The sequence below is a fragment of the Nicotiana attenuata genome, chromosome 9 (genome assembly GCF_001879085.1).
Source record: "Nicotiana attenuata strain UT chromosome 9, NIATTr2, whole genome shotgun sequence".
In the NCBI taxonomy this organism is placed as follows: domain Eukaryota; kingdom Viridiplantae; phylum Streptophyta; class Magnoliopsida; order Solanales; family Solanaceae; genus Nicotiana; species Nicotiana attenuata.
Window position 1 is genome coordinate 3,774,544 of NC_031997.1, and position 21,493 is coordinate 3,796,036.

Below are 21,493 nucleotides of genomic sequence, written 5' to 3' on the forward strand. Positions count from 1 at the left end.
GTGTCAAAACAAAATGTGAACACATATCAAATTTTATGACAAAACTCCAATAACTTTGGAGCTTCAAAAAATTTTGAAAATAGAAAAAAACTTACAAATTCAGTTATTCATAGCTTTGCTCTCACGTTTTTAAAACTAAAAAAAAAAACTGAAAAATTGGACAATTTACTCCCATTCCCACGTTTTTTCATTAAAACCGAAAAAAGAAATATAGTTACTCCCATTCCAAGAAACAAACTCCAATTCCAATTCTCACGTTTTTTTTAATTATTAAATAATTTTATATGTGAAAACCCTTTACTCCACAATATTAGGTAAAAACTTTTTACCTTCAACTTACCCTAAATTCTCTCTGCAAAATCACGATAGCCTCAACTGTCTAACCCACGATTGACTATACTGTGTAGCAACTGCTTAAAACTGCAAAAATTGTGGTTCTTCCACAACTACACGTACTTTTTCAATAAAGAAGCGTCGTATAAGCCTGTATCATCAACTGCCTTCTCTTCAATAGACGGCTCTACAACTTCTCACAACTAGGCCAGTTACGACTCAATTTGACATGGAAGAAGAGAAGAAATTAACCAGAAAAAATCGAATGGATATACAAAAGCAGAAACGGCCTAAATTTTCTCCCGAGAACAACGGTATGAACTTTAATCCACTGTTTGCAGATTTGCGATTTGCATAACTGTTGCTTACAGAGGGTCTCTTTGTTCACTGCTTACAAATACTCCATATTTCCTACTTCATCTTCTTTTATCTCTGATTTTTCTTGGGCTAATTAACAAACGTCATTCTTTATAATTATCATGGATATTGGATGGCTCAAAAGCTCTATCAATGTTCACCGTAGACTTGCATAAGTTATTAGTTAAGTAAATTTTATGTGATCTATTGGAATTATTGTTTTGTGTTGCAATATGGACTTTTCATTACAAACCATCCAATTAACTTTCTACTACTTTGATCATTTTGGTTTGGGTCATTCTTCAGCAGTTATTTGGCTTCTTTGATCTCTAATGTATAATTGATTTTTTTTGAAAATTGACGCATAAGAGGCCAGATTGTACTTTTGACCAAAAAAGTTTTTTTTTTGTTACAAAACAAGTCAGATACGAGTTTGTGCAGAAATTGCTCTTCCTGTTTCTTGGTAAACCCATTTAGCTTACGAATTTGTGCTTATACGAATTTCACTCTTGATTATTAATCACAAATTGCTCTTCCTGTTTCTTGGTAAACGAATTTGTGCTTATACGAATTTCACTCTTGATTATTAATCACAGATTGCTCTTCCTGTTTCTTTGTAAACCCATTTATCTAGCTTGGGTAATTTTTGGTCCAATGTTTGCCGGTAAAACTACTGCTCTTCTACGTCAGGTCAATTGTGAAGCCAAAATGGGCAGAAATATGGTAATGATAAAAGAAAGGGTTGGTGTCAGAAAGAGAGACAATATAGATATATATTTCTTTTTTTCTGTATAAAACTTACAATATCTTAATATTAATATAGATTTACTGACTTATTCTTTGGGCTTTGGCTCATATACTTGAATGCAGAGCATACTTGGTTACAAAATATAAAGAAAGCACCAAACGTCTCACTGGGCGAGACTGTCAAAACAAGGCTCAAACAATTTTCAGTTATGAACAAGCTCAAGAAAAGGTAAATATACACTTTTCCCTGCAGTTATATACATATTCTTAGCATTCTGCACTCTCTCATAAGGATATCTTCATATATGCTTAATATTTGAAGCCCAAAATGATCAAAGATTCTCTGCTTTCTCACAAAAGTTTCTCAATCTTATGCTTTCTTTCATTGCATGCACAGGTTATCGCGGAGTTTTTGTCAGCAGAGGAAGTGGCTGGAATGAAGGAAGCATTTGACCAGATGGATACAGGAAAGAAAGGCAAGATTAACCTTGGAGAACTTAAAATTGGTCTTCAAAAGCTGGGCCATCAGATTCCTGATGCTGATCTTCAGATTCTCATGGAAGCCGTAAGCATTCTCATGCCTTTATTTTCGCCCGGTTTGATTTTCTTATACTTTAAAGGGCTAAATATATCATACATATCAAGTTACTAATACTACCTAATGCTACAGTCTGCTTCGTCTCTCTTTAAAATATTCAGATTTCAGCTTAGAAGGGAAGTCAGGCATTACGGTTAAATATTTAAACTTGCTATATATATAATATCTATAAATGATTGATTCTATATATATTAGATCAGCATAAGTTGAACCAACAAAACTTCTATTTTATTTTTACTGTGATGACTTTCAATGTGAATCTGTCTATAGCCATAAGAGAAGCCTCGCACTTTTCCTTGCGTACCTAATTGGGTTCTTATTGTTTCTCAGAAATTCCTTACTCTGGGATTCTTTTGCTCTTTGATAGAGTGATTATTATAATTGTTCCCACTTTTATCTTCTCTTCGCTCTTACAGGCTGATGTTGATAGAGATGGATATTTAAATTACGCGGAGTTTGTCGCTGTATCAGTTCATCTAAGAAAAATGGCAAATGATGAGCATCTGCACAAAGCGTTTTTATTTTTTGACAGAAATGAAAGTGGCTACATAGAAATCGAGGAGCTGCGCAGTGCCTTGAGTGATGAGGATGATGGAAACAGTGAGGAAGTCATCAATGCCATTATGCATGATGTTGACACTGACAAGGTAAGTATTTTCTAAAACTTATTATCATTATGCTTAATTGAGAAACCTGTCATTATTTTCTACAGATGTGTTAAACAGTACAAAAGTGAGTTGCTCTTTTCCTCTTTATTTTCTTTCTTTTTTCTCGGGATCTGCAGAAACTGTACAAAAATATTTATATATAGTAGCTATCAGACATAATTCTCCTAACTAACTTTTTTAAGGCAAAGTTGCATCATTCTTTCTCCTTCTCTTATCTTCTGAGAAACATATACAAGGATATTTTGGTTTGTAAAGTCACTTTACTACAAGCCAGCATGGCATTTTATTGTAGCTACTTCGAAAATACTTATGTATAGTCCAATCCTTGATTTGTATAGGTACTAAAAATATTACTTTTTATTTTAAAATTGTTACTTTTAGGTATTTTTTGGAATCTCTTTTTTATTTTGACTTGCATCATTACTATTACTAAGTAAAATAGTACAAAAGAGGGTTGCCCTTTTTTTTTTTTTGATCTGTACAAGCAATACAAAAATATTACATCACTCATTAGATATATTTCTCCTAACTAACTTTTTGAAGCAAAATTGTTGTTTTAACTCCTTTTTGATAATGGCTTTGCTTAGCTTAGCTTTTAATCTTGCAAATTAAGGACTGATAATAGAAATGAAACATATACAGGGATTAAGATTGCACTGCTACTATTAAGAAACGCCTAGCCGTAAGAAAGGTTCGAAGTTCAAAGTTTTGAAGCTACATGGAAATATCATTATTCTTTAAACATTAAATACTTATTGGAGTTGTTTGATCTGTATGAATTTGATCATGCAGGTTGTAACTATACATTCCTGATTTATGATATTGTGGTTGTAGCAGTAAGTGCTGACTTCTATTAAAGCAATTCATTTGCATCATGTTTTTAGTATTCAAAATGGACGAGGGTGATGTAAATCTTATATTCTAGACTGGATTGCAAATGTAGTCTTACAGTATTTGTCCTTTAATCATGTTTTTTGCTTTTTACAAATTGCAGAGTATTTATTGCAAACAAGTACTATTCTTTCAGCGTTAGTCGATATCCTTGATGAAGATAGGATCTGAAAGACAATTGTAAATGTTGAATAATTTACTAGAGATTCGTCTTCTCCGATAAATTACATCTATTCTTTGATATCGGATAGGCTCCATATGCCATTAGCAGCTTTTGTGGTTACAAGATTCAGAGTAGACTATATCTTTCAATATAGCAGACTATAATGATTAGTTCTCATCTAATTTAAGCCCCTGATAATTGAGGTTCTTCAAAACTCTATTGATGGTAATTCAAGTAAATTGGTCGATTTATTTGATCAACTAATGTAGAGACATATTTTAACTCCTTATGGATTAGAAGGAGTATTTTTTTTGGTCTCTCTTTAATTTTTCTTTTGTTGTCAGGTAGCCTATTAAAAGTTAGTGGCACGCCGCTGGATAAATTAGCAGAGCTAAATGAGTTAGTTGATTTTATGCCTTACGAAGAAATTAAACTTTTTGATATTATTATTATTACTTTATAACTCATAATGAGGAATAAATATTTTACCGATCAATATACATATGTTTTTATTATCTCTCTCCACTCTTTTTTTTTCTTTGAATCGATCCGCGCATCGCGCGGGTACGTATACTAGTTTTTAGAAGAAAGTGAGGGAATTGGCAAGATGATGTGGCATCCCCATAGTGTAGGAATTCTATTTATCTTTTTTCTTATCTTTTGGCATTTTCTTTTTTATTTTAATCATTTATCTTATTTTAAAAATTCACAACCATAACTCACATCTTTTGATCGAGGGTTGTGACTTTTCAAGTCCGTAACCCCCAATTGTTTAATATGTTACGGAAAAGGCCTAAAAATGTCAGTCAACTATCAGAGATGGCCTATCTATATCATCCGTTAAAAAGATTGCTATTTCCGTGCCACTACCGTTATACTTTTGGCCTATTTATGCCACTGTCTACTAACGGTTTCATTTTATGATTTTTAAATAATAGAAATTATTTTTCGACCCCACCTTTGGCACATGTCTTTATATTATTGGTTCTTCTTTAGATAACCCTACATTTCTTTTAACCTTTGTTGCCATTTGAGGAGATGGAGGCTGTCCGCATTGCGACCTGTAAAATTTCCGGCGACATGTTCCACCTCAACCTCAATATCGTCTCTTCAGCAGCCGTCTGCAGCCTCGTTCCGTAATCTTTCAGAATGTCTTCCTCCTTTAAGACGCCCATGATTGCCCGAGCTTCCGACCCCAAAACTGACCAACCAAATCCCAGCACTGATGAACCTGGTCTTCTTTTCCTACTACAGGTTACCCCCAGTCCCTCCCTTTAATTAACTCCTCTCAGAACACTTAACTGTTCGTTAATCACGATTTTCACGATCATTTTGGCAATATTTTCAAAATCTTAACGAGTAATTTATTTTATTTTATTGGATTATTATTTACATACTACTACTCACCTGTGAGGTCGTTTTTGAAATTTTATGACAAGCAGGAGGATTTGAACTTCTTATTAAAACATGGAGTTGGTTCAGTCGCTGGAGGAGCTGTGATAAAGTATGGAAGTGTCATTTTCCCAGAGATAACTAGGGTTTAGTTTTCGCTTATGTGATTGGATTTTATCGGGTTGGATTTGGTTAATTATACATAATCAGGTTAAAAGAAATGTAGGGTCAAGTAAAGAAGAACCAGTAATATAAAGACACGTGGCAAATGTGGGGTTGAAAAATTAATTCTTATTATTTAAAAATCAAAAAATGGAACCGTTACTAAACAGTGGCATAAATAGGCCAAAAGTGTAACGGTAGTGGCATGGAAATAGCGACCTTTTAACGGATGGCATAGATAGGTCATTTTTGATAGTTGAGTGGCATTTTTAGATTTTTTCCGAATATGTTATAAATTACATCTTGGATTATAACTTTTCTAATCCATAACCCTCATTTGCTTAATGTATTATAAATTGCATTTTCCTCCATTGTTTCCTCCTACTATTATATTGATTAACTTTATGCAGTGTGTTTGATTTGCGGTAAGTCGTCTTAGTTTTTAAAATTTTCACTATTGCGACCGCTGATGAGTTTGTAATAGGATGTACATGTTGCTCTAATGGCGTCGACAAAACCTTTTCAGAAGCCAAAAGTAACATGACTTGCGGATAAGTAACATGGTCTTGCTGATGTTCATTATCAATGGCAGTTTTATTCATCTAATGAAACAAGTTATTTACATATTTGCTTTTATTGACAGATTTTTGGAATAACTATATCTATTTATATTTACATTTTAACTCACCTGCTTGATTTTTGGAGTCTTAAATGGGATGGTTTAGTGGAGGATCGGATAAGCTTAGGTGATATTCTTTGCTTTTTTTTTTTTTGGAGTAGAGGATAGATTTTGCTGTGATGATCGAAAAAGAATGGGGAGGAGGAGGCGGCGGATTACAGGGTGAGGGAAGAAGACAGAGAATTGCATAGAAAGAGAAAAAGAGGAAAATTAATGAGAAAAATAAAAGCGCAGCAAATAAAAAAGAATCTAAATATACTGAATAAATAATAAAACATAGAAAAGGAAAGGAAGTGAATATACGAATGTAAATGCTCCTATCTTGCATTTAAGTTACATTCCTTAATTTTTTTAATAACTTTTCTCTCTTTCTTTTTTCATTTGACATTTAAAATATATGGAAAAGCTATAAAAATAAATAATTTTAATTTTCAAAGGGAATATACGTATTTATGTATGTAAAAAAATATAATATTCATAAGATAAAGGTGAATGCTAAAACTTCGTAAAAAATTAATACTAGAGGAAACAATAATTTTATAACTTCTTTAACCATTGTTAACTTTCATTGAATGGATTATGCTATGTTTGGTCTCCCTTAATGTTTGCATTATGAGATTTTTTTTTTTCCTATACCATATATGAAATTTTATCATAGTTTCTAATTCACTCGTCCTGTCCACATTTTTTCTACAATTATTATACCATTCATTAAATAATAATTATTAGTAGCTGAATCTTCCTAATTAGGCCTGGTAAAATTCAGGAACAGAATCTTCTAATTGATTTAGCCACAAATCAAATCTGTTCAAAAGCTCAATTCGTCGAAATCAAATCTGTTCAAAAGCTCAGATCTGTTCTTCGATATTTTCGCTTAAGACACAAATCAAAAGCTCAGTTCGTCTGAAAAAACGCAATTATGTCAAAAATCCCAATTATGCTACAATTGAATGAGAATTGGGATATAAAAATTCAATGTACCCAGTTTTGTAGATATTTTGTAGATAAATAGTAGATTATTTGTATTCTAATTGTAGATGCTTTGTTTTCTGTTTTCACAAATCAAAAATGACTAAAACTTATACAAATCTTCTGCAAAAAATGCAATTATGTCGAAAATCCCAATTAAACTACAATTGAATGGGAATTGGGATATTAAAATTCAATGTACCCAGTTTGTAGATATTTTGTAGATAAATTGTAGATTATTTATATTCTGATTGTAGATGCTTTGTTTTCTGTTTTCACAAATCGAAAACGACTAGAACTTCTACAAATCTTCTGCTTTTGCTTCCATTATAACTCTTTCTTCTTTTCAATGAAATACTGTCACAATTCCTCTGCTTTTCCCCATATAAACGACTCAATTTCCTCGTATTTTTTTTTAGTTAAGATATCAAATAAGTAGGAATTGAACAAGATGGGGAAGATGAACCAGAAATGGGACATCTGCAATGGAAAAGAAACTGAAAGACACGTTTTCTGATGGGGGGTGGTTGTATGGGGTGGGTGTGGGGTTTGTGTATGTGTGTGTGTGTCTGGGATCGCACTGGGAAAATCTGCATTTTGGGGAATATAGTAATATGAAGTTGACAAGGGGTCATTAAGAAGAGTTTTATTATCGGTTGGAAGATTTGAATATTAAAAAGGAGAGGTACAGTAGTCAGCTGCTAATGTACTAAATTCAATGCCAATGTTTAAAATAATGCTAGTATACTTCTGCGCACGCAAATAATGTGCTAAATACACTATGGTATAGAATTGGTAATTTGGTATTCTAAGTGTAATTAAGTCAAACCTTAAATATTGAGGGTAATAAGGTTTCTTATGTGGCATAGGAATATAAAAATTCCTTGCATTATATTATATATATATTTCAAGCCCACTAATTTGTATGACTAATCATGTCGAGGATCCTTCCCCATCATATAAAGATGAAATATTTCATCTAATTGTTTTTTCACCAAACTATTACAAAAAGTTTGCTCTCTTTTTCATTCTATTTGATGAAGCCAAAACACCTCCTATAGTATGTGGATTATGCATTATTTTTTTCCTTTTAAAGTTCATCAACTCCAATAAAACTTTGCTTGTTCATCCTAATGATTGATTACTATTCACCTAAAATAGTTGTTTTGCAGTTTTAAACTACAGTGTTAATCAATAACCAAAGAAAAATTAACAATAAATTATTAACTTTACATTGCTTAAAACGTGACTTAAAACTAACTATTATAGTATAAATAAATTTTACTTACTGACATATCTAAGGCTATTGGCGTTGTGTAGTAGTACTACATCTATAACCTACAAGTTCAAAAGTAATAAAGGTCCACAGTACTTTTGTTTGGACGATTAACTACAGTTTGTGGTTGACATGGATACAAATCAAAAAACTCAGAGGTCAAATATAAAAAAGAGAGAGATCACTCAAATTTTAGGTGATACCGTCGTCGATAGAAAACATGGAGGAGATAAAAGATACAATAATTAATGTCAAGGGAACATCTACTATATTTGGATGTCAAAAATGAGTACTTAGATTAACAATTTAAGGATAATAGTGTCATTGGTCTTGAGTAATCCATATGCATTAATAAGATTGTTTCTCGACCACATAATTTAATAAGATTAGTATGAACTTACATTTTTAAACTATAATTATGGTCAAATCATTATATATGTACTTTAATCAATATGTAGAACTAACTAACGTTTGCCCGAGTATACAAAATTTGTATTTGATTCATCTCGATTGGAATTACAAAAAATTATCCTGTAAATTATTTATGTTTTTACTACTTTAATAATGAACTTGAAATATAATCAATTCGGATTTGAAAGCTAAAAATAACCTTTAACATATTTTTAATATTCAGATATTATAAAAAATTTATCGTGTGTATCTAATAAGGTTTTTATGATCGCCCGAAGCGCGAAGAAATGCACTAGTCATTCATATAACTTCGATACAACAAGTCATACACCAAAAAAGAATTTTGTATTAATAACAAAAGAGTAACTTACATACTTTAATTTTTAAAATCACAGAACACTATATATTAAATTATGGTTCTCAAATAATACAATGTATTCCTGATGCAACTTCAGAACAAGCTAAGAATGCTATAATAAACTCCAATGATGTGATAACTCGATAGGTCATGTAGAGTTTAAACCTAAATTCCGTGTTTTGAAACCTCAAATACCTTATTTTAACCTTCCTCTATTTGCGTGCGCAGTCCGGATCTTTTTCTGGAAGGCTTTTATGTTAAAAATTGATAAAGTATGAATTTTTGCCTTTAAAATCCGTTTGAGTTGACTTCGGTCAACGTTTTGAGCAAATGGATCCGGATAAGTATTTTGACAGTCCCGGTGGGTCCGTATCGTGATTTGAAACTTGAACGTATGCCCGGAATCGAATTCGGAGGTTCCTAGCTCGAGTTATCGCTTTTTGTCGAAATTTTGAAGTTTAAAGGCTTAATGAATCTAAAGGTTTGACCAATGTTTGACTTTGTTGATACTGGATCCGTATTTTGGTTCTGAAACTCGGTATTGGTTCACTACTATATTTATGACTTGTCTGTCAAACTTGGTGAGAAACAGAGTTGGTTTGACGTGATTAAGATGTCCGATTGTTAAAATAGAAGTTCTAGTTTTCTTGAAAATTTCTTTTGATTTGGTGTTCGATTCATAGTTCTAGGTTTATTTTGGCGATTTGATCACGCAAGCAAATTCGTATGATATTTTTGGACTCGTGTGCATGTTTGGTCTGGAGCCCCGATGATACGTAGGCAATCCCCATCGGATACGATCATAGCCATAAAATTAATTGAGGGACTAAAAAGAAAGAGAAAGAAAATTTGAAAAAAAAAAAAAAGAAAAGAGTGAAAAAGAAAAAAAAAAGGCTTATGTTGAACCATTTTGTTGATAATTTGCTAGATTTTGTTGGTTCAGAAGCTTGTTTGAAAGGCAAAGCTGTGGTTGAGCTTTGAGTTGGTCTTTGGAGCGACGTAAGTGTCGTGGTTAACCTTGACTTGAGGGGTTAGGACTTGTTTTCTTATTTGCTACTTGTTTAAATGTTGGATACAACGTATATGTGAGGTGACAAGTACTTATGCGTTGTTGCTGGGTTAAAGCATGCGGGTGAGACCTGTTCTTGTAATTTATTGTTTTCTTTAATCATGATATCCATGCTTAGACTATTTAATTACTAAATTGATCGTTCTTTCCGCATGTATGGGCTATTTGTGATAATTGAGTATTGTTTTTGAAGTTGAAGTTGGTATTGTGGAACCATTGTTGACGTAAGGTTTTTCCTTGTTTATTCTATCTCCCTATTATTATATGTTCATTGTTATATGGTAAGGGAGAGTGTTAATGCACGAAGGGTGATGTCGTGCCGTATTTGAGTGTTAATGCACGAAGGCTGATGTCGTGTCATATTTGAGTGTTAGTGCACAAAGGGTGATGTCGTGCCGTATTTGAGAATGCACGAAGGGTGATGTCGTGCCATATCTATTGTTTCATGATAAAATTGAGAGTAAAAGCACGAAGGGTGATGTCGTGCCGTTCTTATTGTTTTATAGTGAGGTTGAGAGTAAAAGCACGAAAGGTGATGCCGTGCAGTTTTATTTATTATGTTTATTCGTTTTACTTGTTGAAGTAAAAGCACGAAAGGTGATGCCGTGCAGTTTTATTTATTATGTTTATTCGTTTTACTTGTTGAAGTCTTGTTGACTGTTTCTTGTTATCATTCCCTGTTGTAGTTATCGTATTTTTTGCACCCTTTCGCATGTCCCCTCCCAATAGTACATGTTTAGCCTTATTTGTTGTTATGTTGTACGTATATTGTTATCTGCACAGGCTTATTTACGTCGGTGTCCTGTCATAGCCTCGTCACTACCTCGTCGAGGTTAGGCTCGACACTTACGTAGTACATCGTAGTTCCTTTAGATCTACTGTGTAATTAGTGAAAGAAGAAAAAGAGATAAACACTGGTGAGACATTGTATCAAGAAAAAAAAAGAGACAGAGAGATTAAGCTGTTGATGTAAAGCTACATCATCTATTCCGTACTTAAGAAATATTGATCACTGAAAGAGAATACCCTTGCAATCATTATGTAGCTATCATTATAATATGCAATTGCAAGCTTGTATTAACCTTCTCTGGTGGCTCAATTCAGGTGGCTCATCTCTCCATAACAAATTCTTAACTTAGATTTCCAAGTCAGTGCATATCTTAAACCAAGAGAAGCTCTTAAAATCACACATATCATCCCGTATGATTACCTTGATCTTTTCCAGCTTCATTTTTGGCAAAATTTGACTCGTTAAACACTTTATTTAGTCCAAGTAGGTGCTTGTACTCTCAGGGTACCTTAATTATGTCATTAAGATTTAAATTAGATCAAAATAATATTCAAAACTTGCAGGGCTTTACATCTTGTTTGGCAGTTATGCTCGTCAAATTAATATCTCAATATTGAATTATTTTCTGGGGACAATGGGTAGAACATATTCAAGTTAATATGTGCAATAAAAAAATGAAATAAAAAACAAACGGTACCGGTAGTATTATTTCTTACAAGGATATTAAGGAACCCGATGGGAAGTGCATCGCTCCATTACAAAAGGCAGTTGCTTGGCAACTTTATACAGCATGATAAAATTAAATAAATAGATTTAATTCTTTCAACAAAGGAGAATAAAGTCGACCAGCAACAAATGCGGTCTAAACTTCAATAGAATCCACAAGTAGGGCAATAATGTGAGGTTTTAAGACTTTCTCCGGATGAGTGTATCCATCTAGATTATGTATATATGTAACCTCAACAATACGTGCAAGATTGAGAATACGAGATAAAAACTCCGTAGAGACGGGAGTGGGCCTAAGAAGTCCTTCATTAAGATCCTTCCATGCTGCCTCAGCCATTTCTTGAAATTTAGTCATTGCCTCTTCTGTTGATATGCCATAATCTCTCATGCAGCACTCAATTCCTGTTGCAATTTGTCCCCTACTTTTCTCAACCTGGAAAGGTAGATAGATTAGGGGTTAGCTTTTATATTGTCGCAATACTTTATTTGTCCAAATTATATATAATTATATAAGTTTGTGAGATACAACTCATACCTCGTATGTGGCTGTGTCATCAATAACTCGACATATTATCACACTAGCTTCAAGAATTTTAGGATTCTTTGACAACCACTCAAAATCCTGCTCCGTAACAGACTTCATGCCCAAATACGATGTTGTCGCGAGGTAGTAATATGTAGTAGTTGCTAGTGCATTGCTTAGGTATTCAGAAACAGGTGGCTTATATCCTTCAATAAACCATGTTGACTCGACATTATAATTTCTTACTACTTCTTTCATCTGTGAATACAAAATATATATGTTTAAGTGTTAGATAATTTTGATTGAATTCTATCAAGTTTAAGATCACCAAGAAACGTACAGAAGGTAAAACAAAGCGAGAAACGGAATTAGGAAAAAACATATTTCAATAGTTATGTTGTTCAAACATACTCTTTCTATTGCATGGCAGACAATATGAGATCTTCCAGCACTAGACAATTCCTTTTCATAATCCTTGTAAAGATCTAGAATAGCTTTATAACTAATTTTCATGTAATCAGGAAGGCGATCAATTTCGTTGATATCCCATCTGCAGGATGAAAAATTAAGGTGAGGCATTTTGAAAGAGCACAACTATAATGAGTAGAAGTTCATCTTAATATTTTCACGAGGACATTTACGTACTATCAAGGAATATCTGAATAAGTGAATTGAAGAAGTTTATACCTTTGTATGGCATCTGTGTATGCCTCAAGTTCTTTAACTGTACCATAAGCATCAAAGGTGTCATCCACAATCGAAATCATTGATATGGTCTTAACAAGCATGACGCGAGCTTGAGAGTATTGAGGCTCAAAATAAACTCCTAATGCCCAAAAGTAGCATTCAACTACTCGATCTCTAGCATATGGAAGTGTTGTTACGAAATTCAAATCTTTCCACCACCTGCAGCATAACAAATCAACATCAGTACTTGATATATGGTCAATCAAAAAGGGTTCATCGTTTTAATTTATCGCACCTTGATACTTCAGCAAGTTCTTGTTTGTGCAACATCTGGAGCAAGTTGAAATCCAATTTGGCAAATTGAAGTAACACATCATTTTTTGATTGTTCCTTCTCATAGATTCATGAGATGAAGAATCGGGTCTCGACTCTAGGTACGCCCTTGTGCAAACATTGCTCAAGGGCATGTGTCACTTGCTCCCTTAGTGGAGATTTCAAATGTGGAACTGCAGATTCAAGATGGATAGTGGAGAAAGCAAGTGCGTTTTCTAAGATATCGTCAGCATGAGTCCTCACATGTGAAGCTTCATACAAGTTCAATAATCCTAAGACATCGCTAGAAAGAGACTCTTTGAATTTGCCATTTTCATCTTGGAATTTGCTGAAAATTTCTGGTATTTCAAGAAAGAAAACTCAAGATTAATTTGAATTTCCTATAAATTGATAATAATTACAACAACATTAAGGTGTGCTTTTTGATGAACTTACCAGGAGAGATGTTGAAACCATGTTGCCTGAGCAATCGAAATTGAAGTGAAGAAGTGCTCAAATCATCGCAGTTTGAGGTTTGGTTGTAAATTTGATCCAAAATCTCATCAATTTCTTTCTCAAAGTGGTATGATATGCCAAGGCGTTCAATAATGTCAATCAAATTCAACGTATCAGACAACTTCCTTCCAGTTGCTAATAGCATACTCCTCGTTTGTTCCTTCAATGCTTCAATCTCTTTAGCGTACTTTTCTGCAGCCTATTTATAATGTGTTTTCACAAAAGAAAACTGAAATTAGCAAAATGAATGTTGTTCAAAAAACATAAAGAAGAAACAAGACATGCTTGCAAGAAGAAACTATAAATAAAGAATACTAATAAATTACCTGATTTTCAATGGAGAATGAAAGGAACTGATCACCCCAAAGACTAGGGGAGAAGTCGGCGACGGGGCGAACAATCTCTTCTTCATAGTTGCCAACTACAGCTGAGGCCATTGCTATAAAAGTTATACTCTTAATAGATAGGAGAATTTTTGGGAGAATTTTGGGAAGAAAGAAAGTCGAGTGATGAGTGAGATGACACAAATGGAAGAGAAGGCATAAGTATTTATAGTGTTTTTTTATTTCTTCATTTCAGTTGCCTTACTTGACTATATATCATATAGTCTACTGATACAATATTTCTTCCTTGGCGTCTTTTGATTTCTTTCTTGGCGTCTCAATTGATCCAGTATAATAGGAGCAGTATTTCTTACATAAAAAAAATTGTGTTGTGGGACATCATACGTGTGTAAAATAATGTTTACTTTCCTAGTAACTACTCTTTATTATAAACGTCAAATGTCTAGCCGCCTTAGTTAAGACTCTTTCTTGGGGATCCAACTCCCCTCCGTTTCCTAATCTCTCCCTTCTCTAAGTTCATACTTGGATTGGAGACACTTGTCGTGATTAAAGATTAATGGATGAGATTATAATAGATAACTAAAATAAAGCCCTAACCATGATTTACGAATTTAATCCCTTCTAGCTGCACATTATCTAAGATTCTTTGTCTCTTTCTTGTAGTAGTTTTCTTTCTGCGTGTTAATTTTTTCTACTCCCCTACACAAAATCTTCTAACATTCACATTAAAAATGAGAAATATTAGAAGTAAATTCCAACCTTTAAAAATAATAATTAAAGAACGGCACAAATGTCCTTGTGGCATGGTATAAAATTAAAGCTTATTTTCTATTATACATGATAGGTATTAGAGGAAATTCTTACCATGGTATTCTTCAGAATTGTCTCAGCTATTATCTCATGAAATTCTATCTCCTAGAGTTAGTAATATTTTTTCTTTGACGATTTTTTGTCCTTAGTTTTATAAGTAATACTTCTTCTATGAATTATATTACTTGCCAGATATTTCGTTTCATGATTTAAACAAGTACTTTGTCACTATCATGAAAGGGGGATCAAAACTCATTGGTCATCCATTGGTTATTTATTTTTTAAGTGGATAATATGGATTTTATCCATATTTGACCCATTCTTAAAATATTTATTCTGCAACCCATTTAATGAATATTATAGATAGATAATAATTTTAATCCATTTTGCAAGCATTACTCCGGAGATTACTAGAGATTTTTCCCGGCATGTGAAAAATATTCATATTTTGGCTTCACAATAATTGGTACACAAAAATATTCTAACTTAGTTCAAATAAGAAAAAATTTAGTACAGAAAATTTCATTAATCATGAAGTTCTAAATATTAGGAACTTTGGAGCAAGGTGAGTCTCCTTTCTAACCTTGTAAGAGGGAATTGTCCCCATAGGTGAATGAATTGAATATGTGCCGTTAATTATGAGGGCTATGTACGCACGAGGTGACGAGAGTCCGTGCGTAGCTACTATTACGCTTAAGTCCGGGTAGTCTAGGACCCAATAGCATGCTTTACTTGCAATAATTGAAATATTGTTGTCAATTTAAAAATGCTTAAAACATTTTGAACGTGTATAATGATTTTCTAAAAGACTGGACATCGTTCTTGATTTTTAAAAGAGGAATTATTTTTCCTTGAATAATTGCTCCCTGATGAACTCTTGATTGACTGTTTGTTGTGTTTATTTATATTTGACCGCATCGCATGTATGATTTGCGAGCGAGGTAATAGATGCTTCTATGGTTCGCGCCATCCGACCCTCTGGCAGTGCACAGTTTAAATATTGTTGGATCGGGCTGTACGTCCTCGGCATGATTTGCGCATGCTTGTATTGCTTGCATTGATATTTATTGATGTGATATTGTTACTTCCCGGCTTGAGAATATATGTATAAATGATGAAAAGGAATTTGGAATTTTCTCATAAAAGAAAGAATTGTTTACTTGCTTCATTCTATTGAATTACAATCATGTATATAAAAATGCTCGATTTATTATATTATTGGCATACCATTACTAGACCACTAGTAAGTGTCGAAGTCGACCTCTCGTCTCTACTTCTTCGAGATTAGACGGGATACTTACTGAGTACACGTTGTTTTCGTACTCATGCTACACTTGCTGTGCATTTTTGTTGCACAGGCATATGTATTTCTAGTGGCTTACCGGGCGTAGCAGCATGGATAATACTGGGACTAGGTGAGCTACATTTCTCGAGGCGACCCGCAGCCAGTATAGTCTCTTTCAGCGTATTGTATTTACTATCTGTCCAATTTGTATTCCGGACAGTTATTGCACTTTATTCGATTCCTTAGTAATTGCTCATGTACTTGTGACACTGGGTTCTGAGATATCTATGGGATTAGTCAGTATTTTAAAATTGTTAAAGATATCATTAATTATTCAGTAAAATTTATTCCTTATTGTTTAAATGTATAAAAGAAGTGCATTTTTTAAATATCTAAAACGAGAAGTTACTAGTTATTTAGTGTTGGCTTGCCTGACAATGGTGTCCGGTGCCATCACGACCCTTAGTTTATTTTGGGTCGTGACAACTGCTTGGCAATTTTAAGACAATATATGCAATGTTATATAATAACAATCAATTAATAATCTAACATTTAATGATTCAAAGAACAAAAAATCTGTATATGTATAAGGATTCAAAATTTAAAATCTGTGGCTAGAGATATCGATAAACTCAAAATGGAGTCATACTGAAATAAAATTTCACCGGCCAAAGAATCATTTAAATTTGGATAGCCGATTAAAGTGAATTTTAAATTGAGATAATATCTTCACTTGCATCATTATAAAAATAATCATTATTGAAATATATATAATGTTGTAGAAATCGAAATTTCAAAATAGAAATATTTTTTTTAAACATAATAGCATACCAAATAAGAATTCAAGTCGTAGTAAAAGAGTCACGTCGTAACCAAAGAATCGTTCATATTGTGCAAACCTTTGTGCTTTGCGAGAGCTCATAAATACGAGTTATTATTTCGCTTTGTGATTATTTTTAGGTTCTAATGACACCAATTAGAATGGTGCAAAAATAAAATTATCACTACGAGATTTGAGAAAATGTTAGCCTTTTTTCATGTAGTGTTTCATAAACAATATCTAACGATTATCTATAATTACCTAGAAGGTTTAAATTTTAAGGTTACTTACATATAATTCAAATAACTCACATATTTAACATGGTTAATGTCAAATATCAAAATAGAGTCATACTAGAAAGAAAATCACTGGCTAAAGAATTTTTTAAATTTTAGATAGCCTACTAAAATGAGTTTTGAATTAAGGATAATATTTTCACTTACATTGTTATAAAAATAATTATTATTGTAAAATAAAGTTTTAGAAACTGAAAATTTAAAATAGAAATAATTTTTGAATATATCAATACACCAAATAAGAGTTCAAGCAGTAGTAAAAGAGTCAAGTCGTATCCAAAGAGTCCTTCATAGTCTCAACCTTTGATTGTTTTTTCATAAATATGAGTTATTATTTTGCTTCCTGACTATTTTTTGGATCCAATGACACCAGCGAGAATGGTACTAAAAAAGAAAAATAGAATTATAACTAGGAGATTTGAGAAATATTTAATCATTTTCATGTAGTGTTTCTTAATTAATATCCAATGATTATTTATATTTATCGAGAAGGTTTAAATTTTAAGATTTTTTACTTATAATCCAAATAACTCAAATATTTAACATAGTTAGTGTCCACGCATCTACGCGGGTGCTAATACTAGTTGATTTAAAGTACTAAATTTCTTCATTTCAGTTGCCTTACTTGACTATATACCATAAAGTCACCAGTCATCATCAGCCTTTTGATTTCTTCCTTGGCGTCTCAATTGATCCAATATACTAGGAGTAGTATTTCTTTAAGTTTTCTTACATAAAAAAATTTGTGTTGTGGGACATCATACGTCTGAAAAATGTTATTTATACTGTCCTACTAACTACTCTTTATTATAAACGTCAGATGTGTAGCCGCCTTAGTTAAGATTCTTTCTTGGCCATGTTTTCGAGTAGGGCAGCAAACGGGTGGGGCGGGGCGAAAATATAGACGGGTCAAAACAGGTAATACAATCCATATATATTTAATACGGATAGAAAATAATTTAACCGGCGGGTAATATGGATATCTATATTATCTATGACTTCTTGAAAATTGATCACTTTTGGGTTCAAGTCTTTGCAAATGTAAAAGTTAAACGCATTGGTTATCCATTTTTTAAGTGGATAATATGGATTTTATCCATATTTCACCTATTTTTTGAAATTTAGTTTCGCAACCCATTTTTGGTGAATTATATTAATGGATAATTAATTTTTTTATCTATTTTGCCACCACTACTTCGTAGATTATTAGAGAATTTCCCCAGCATAGTGACAAAAATATTCATATTTTGGCTTCACAATAATTAGTACCCAATTTATTTGTTTACATCATCGTGGTTCTTGGAGTCAGCTGAATTGTTTTGACTCCGAAGAAAGTTCAACAGTTAAGTAAACAATGTCTGCTTTGACCAGATGTTGACAAACATAAGTTGCAGAAAAATACTACTCCATTATATTCTGGACATAACAAAAGCCTATAAAAGACCACACAACTGAACTTTGAATTATATCATCTAACCAAATAATCCTCCATTTATCTCCCAAAATGGAATTCTTCAGCTTGGTTTCCATATTCCTATTTCTATCTTTCCTCTTTTTGTTAAGGAAATCTAAGAACTCCAGTAGCCAAACCAAAAAATTGCCACCTGGTCCATGGAAAATACCAATACTAGGAAGTATGCTTCATATGCTTGGTGGAGAACCACACCATGTCCTTAGAGATTTAGCCAAAAAATATGGACCAATTATGCACCTTCAGTTTGGTGAAATTTCTGCAGTTGTGGTTACTTCTAGGGAGATGGCAAAAGAAGTACTAAAAACTCATGACGTAGTTTTTGCATCTAGGCCTAAAATTTTGGCGATGGACATTATCTGTTATAACCAGTCTGATATCGCCTTTAGCCCTTATGGCGATCACTGGAGACAAATGCGTAAAATTTGTGTCATGGAACTTCTCAATGCAAAGAATGTTCGGTCGTTCAGCTCAATCAGACGTGATGAAGTCGTTCGTCTCATTGACACTATCCGTTCAGATTCTTCTTCAGGTGAGCTAGTTAATTTTACGCAAAGGATCATTTGGTTTGCGAGCTCCATGACGTGTAGATCAGCATTTGGGCAAGTACTCAAGGGGCAAGACGTATTTGCCAAAAAGATTAGAGAAGTAATAGGGTTAGCAGAAGGCTTTGATGTGGCCGATATCTTCCCTTCATACAAGTTTCTTCATGTTCTCAGTGGAATGAAGCGTAAACTTCTGAATGCCCACCTTAAGGTAGATGCCATTGTTGAGGATGTCATCAACGAGCACAAGAAAAATCTTGCAATTGGGAAAACTAATGGAGCATTAGGAGGTGAAGATTTAATTGATGTCCTACTAAGACTTATGAATGATACAAGTCTTCAATTTCCCATCACCAACGACAAAATCAAAGCTGTTATTGTTGTAAGTACTATTGAATACTACAATCATATGCTTTTTCTTACTCTGCCATATGCATTGCCATAGCTATTTTTTTTTTTAACCAAGAAAAAGAATTTCTTATTAGAAAATAATTTAATGTTGTGTAACTTAGCCATTATTAATTTGCAGGACATGTTTGCTGCCGGAACAGAAACGTCATCAACAACAACTGTATGGGCTATGGCTGAAATGATGAAGAATCCAAATGTATTCGCCAAAGCTCAAGCAGAAGTGAGAGAAGTCTTTAAAAACAAAGTAACATTTGATGAAAATGATGTGGAGGAGCTTAAATACTTAAAGTTAGTTATTAAAGAAACTTTGAGACTACATCCGCCATCTCCACTTTTGGTCCCTAGAGAATGCAGGGAAGATACAGATATAAACGGCTACACAATTCCAGCTAAGACCAAAGTGATGGTTAATGTTTGGGCATTGGGAAGAGATCCAAAATATTGGGATGACGCAGAAAGCTTTAAGCCAGAGAGATTTGAGCAATGCGCTATGGATTTTTTTGGTAATAATTTTGAATTTCTTCCCTTTGGTGGTGGACGGAGAATTTGTCCTGGAATGTCATTCGGTTTGGCTAATCTTTATTTGCCATTGGCTCAACTGTTGTATCACTTCAACTGGAAACTCCCAAACGGGATGAAGCCAAGTGACTTGGACTTGACAGAATTAGCTGGAATAACTATTGCTAGAAAGGGTGACCTTTACCTAAGAGCTACTCCTTATCAACCTTCTCGCGAGTAATTTAATGGCATCAGGTTTTATAATTTCATTGTCAACCTCACTATTGTACAATCTTTCAGATGTTTCAGTTTCTACCTATTTCTAATAAATGTACGTAGTTTTTATATACTATTAAATACTGATATGTATAAGGAGGACCGCATTAACTGTGCCACTATATTATGGTGACCTGTACCGTGATCAGAACTTCTTAGGAAGATATTATTATGACAATCTTTTTGAAAAGTTTAAATAAGAAGCTTAATAGTATTACTTTTCGTATTATTCTGTACGAGTCAAGAATCGCTTGAGTAGTGCAACTGAAAATTCAGGCAGTTTGAATCTTATATATGAATGCAGGACAGAAGACTGTATATACAGTATTATTAAGTTTTTACCTTTCTTTTTTTGGTAATTAAAGTAAATATGTCATGTGGGAGAGGTCTCCTTTAGGAGATATCAAAATGAATACTTATAGATGGGAGTTTCTTGAAGCATTATAATAGCAAATCTGGTATTGTTGGCATAGCGCCAGGGATGAAAATGGAGAGTTATTTTTTTTTGGTAATTAAATTTTTATTAATTCACCAAAAAGTTGAAGGCATTACAAAGCATAGCTTAGCTACTCCTAGCTAGCTAATTCTCATGGGGTTTACAGGGAAAGACTATACTATCTTAGCATGCTAAACATATTGCTATCAGTGGACTATACTAAAAATACAGCTTTTGCACTACTTTCTTTACATTTCCAATGGCCCTAAAATTACATATGCAGACTATCTCCCTTGCTAAGCTTGTGTGATCTCTGAATGTTTCTTGAAATATTCTCTGATTCATTTCTTTCCATAGTGCATGTGTATATTCAGCATACATCAACTTGAGAAGTTTTGCTTCAGTTGATTTCCCTCTTGTGTGTTGACAAACAATTTGTAGTTGTTGCTGCCATGTTGAACAACTAATGTTCTGTACCTTTGCCCATTGACTCAATCTACACCACAACCTTTTAGCATAGTCACATTCAACAAATAGATGATTCCTTGTCTCCAAGTTAGTATGACATAACACACATGAGTCGTTTACATTGAGTCACCATTTCTTAAGTCTGTCCACAGTAAGGAACCTTCCTTGGCATTGAAGCCACATTGTGATTATGGCCTTAGGTCTGG

The 21,493-nt window shown here is 33.3% G+C and overlaps 4 protein-coding genes across 4 annotated transcripts; 2 read left to right on the forward strand and 2 right to left on the reverse strand.

The window, feature by feature from the left end:
- LOC109232485 (calcium-dependent protein kinase 8-like) lies at nt 563-3,387 on the forward strand. The gene is made up of 5 exons (XM_019398257.1): nt 563-647; nt 1,325-1,413; nt 1,835-2,002; nt 2,452-2,682; nt 3,346-3,387. Exons 1-5 carry the CDS (start codon nt 563-565, stop codon nt 3,370-3,372), a joined length of 600 nt encoding a protein of 199 aa, XP_019253802.1. The 3' UTR covers nt 3,373-3,387.
- On the reverse strand, nt 11,539-14,144 carry LOC109231981 (5-epi-aristolochene synthase 2-like). The gene is made up of 7 exons (XM_019397599.1): nt 13,954-14,144; nt 13,568-13,826; nt 13,095-13,470; nt 12,800-13,018; nt 12,524-12,662; nt 12,125-12,370; nt 11,539-12,022 (listed from the first exon to the last, which is right to left on the reverse strand). Exons 3-7 carry the CDS (start codon nt 13,127-13,129, stop codon nt 11,726-11,728), a joined length of 936 nt encoding a protein of 311 aa, XP_019253144.1. The 5' UTR covers nt 13,130-13,470; nt 13,568-13,826; nt 13,954-14,144; the 3' UTR covers nt 11,539-11,725.
- Nucleotides 13,202-14,064, reverse strand: LOC109232487 (5-epi-aristolochene synthase-like). Its single transcript, XM_019398258.1, has 3 exons — nt 13,954-14,064; nt 13,568-13,826; nt 13,202-13,470 (listed from the first exon to the last, which is right to left on the reverse strand). Exons 1-3 carry the CDS (start codon nt 14,062-14,064, stop codon nt 13,202-13,204), a joined length of 639 nt encoding a protein of 212 aa, XP_019253803.1.
- On the forward strand, nt 18,631-20,612 carry LOC109231983 (5-epiaristolochene 1,3-dihydroxylase-like). The gene is made up of 2 exons (XM_019397600.1): nt 18,631-19,580; nt 19,728-20,612. The coding sequence occupies exons 1-2, from the start codon at nt 18,687-18,689 to the stop codon at nt 20,346-20,348; spliced, it is 1,515 nt and encodes a 504-aa protein (XP_019253145.1). The 5' UTR covers nt 18,631-18,686; the 3' UTR covers nt 20,349-20,612.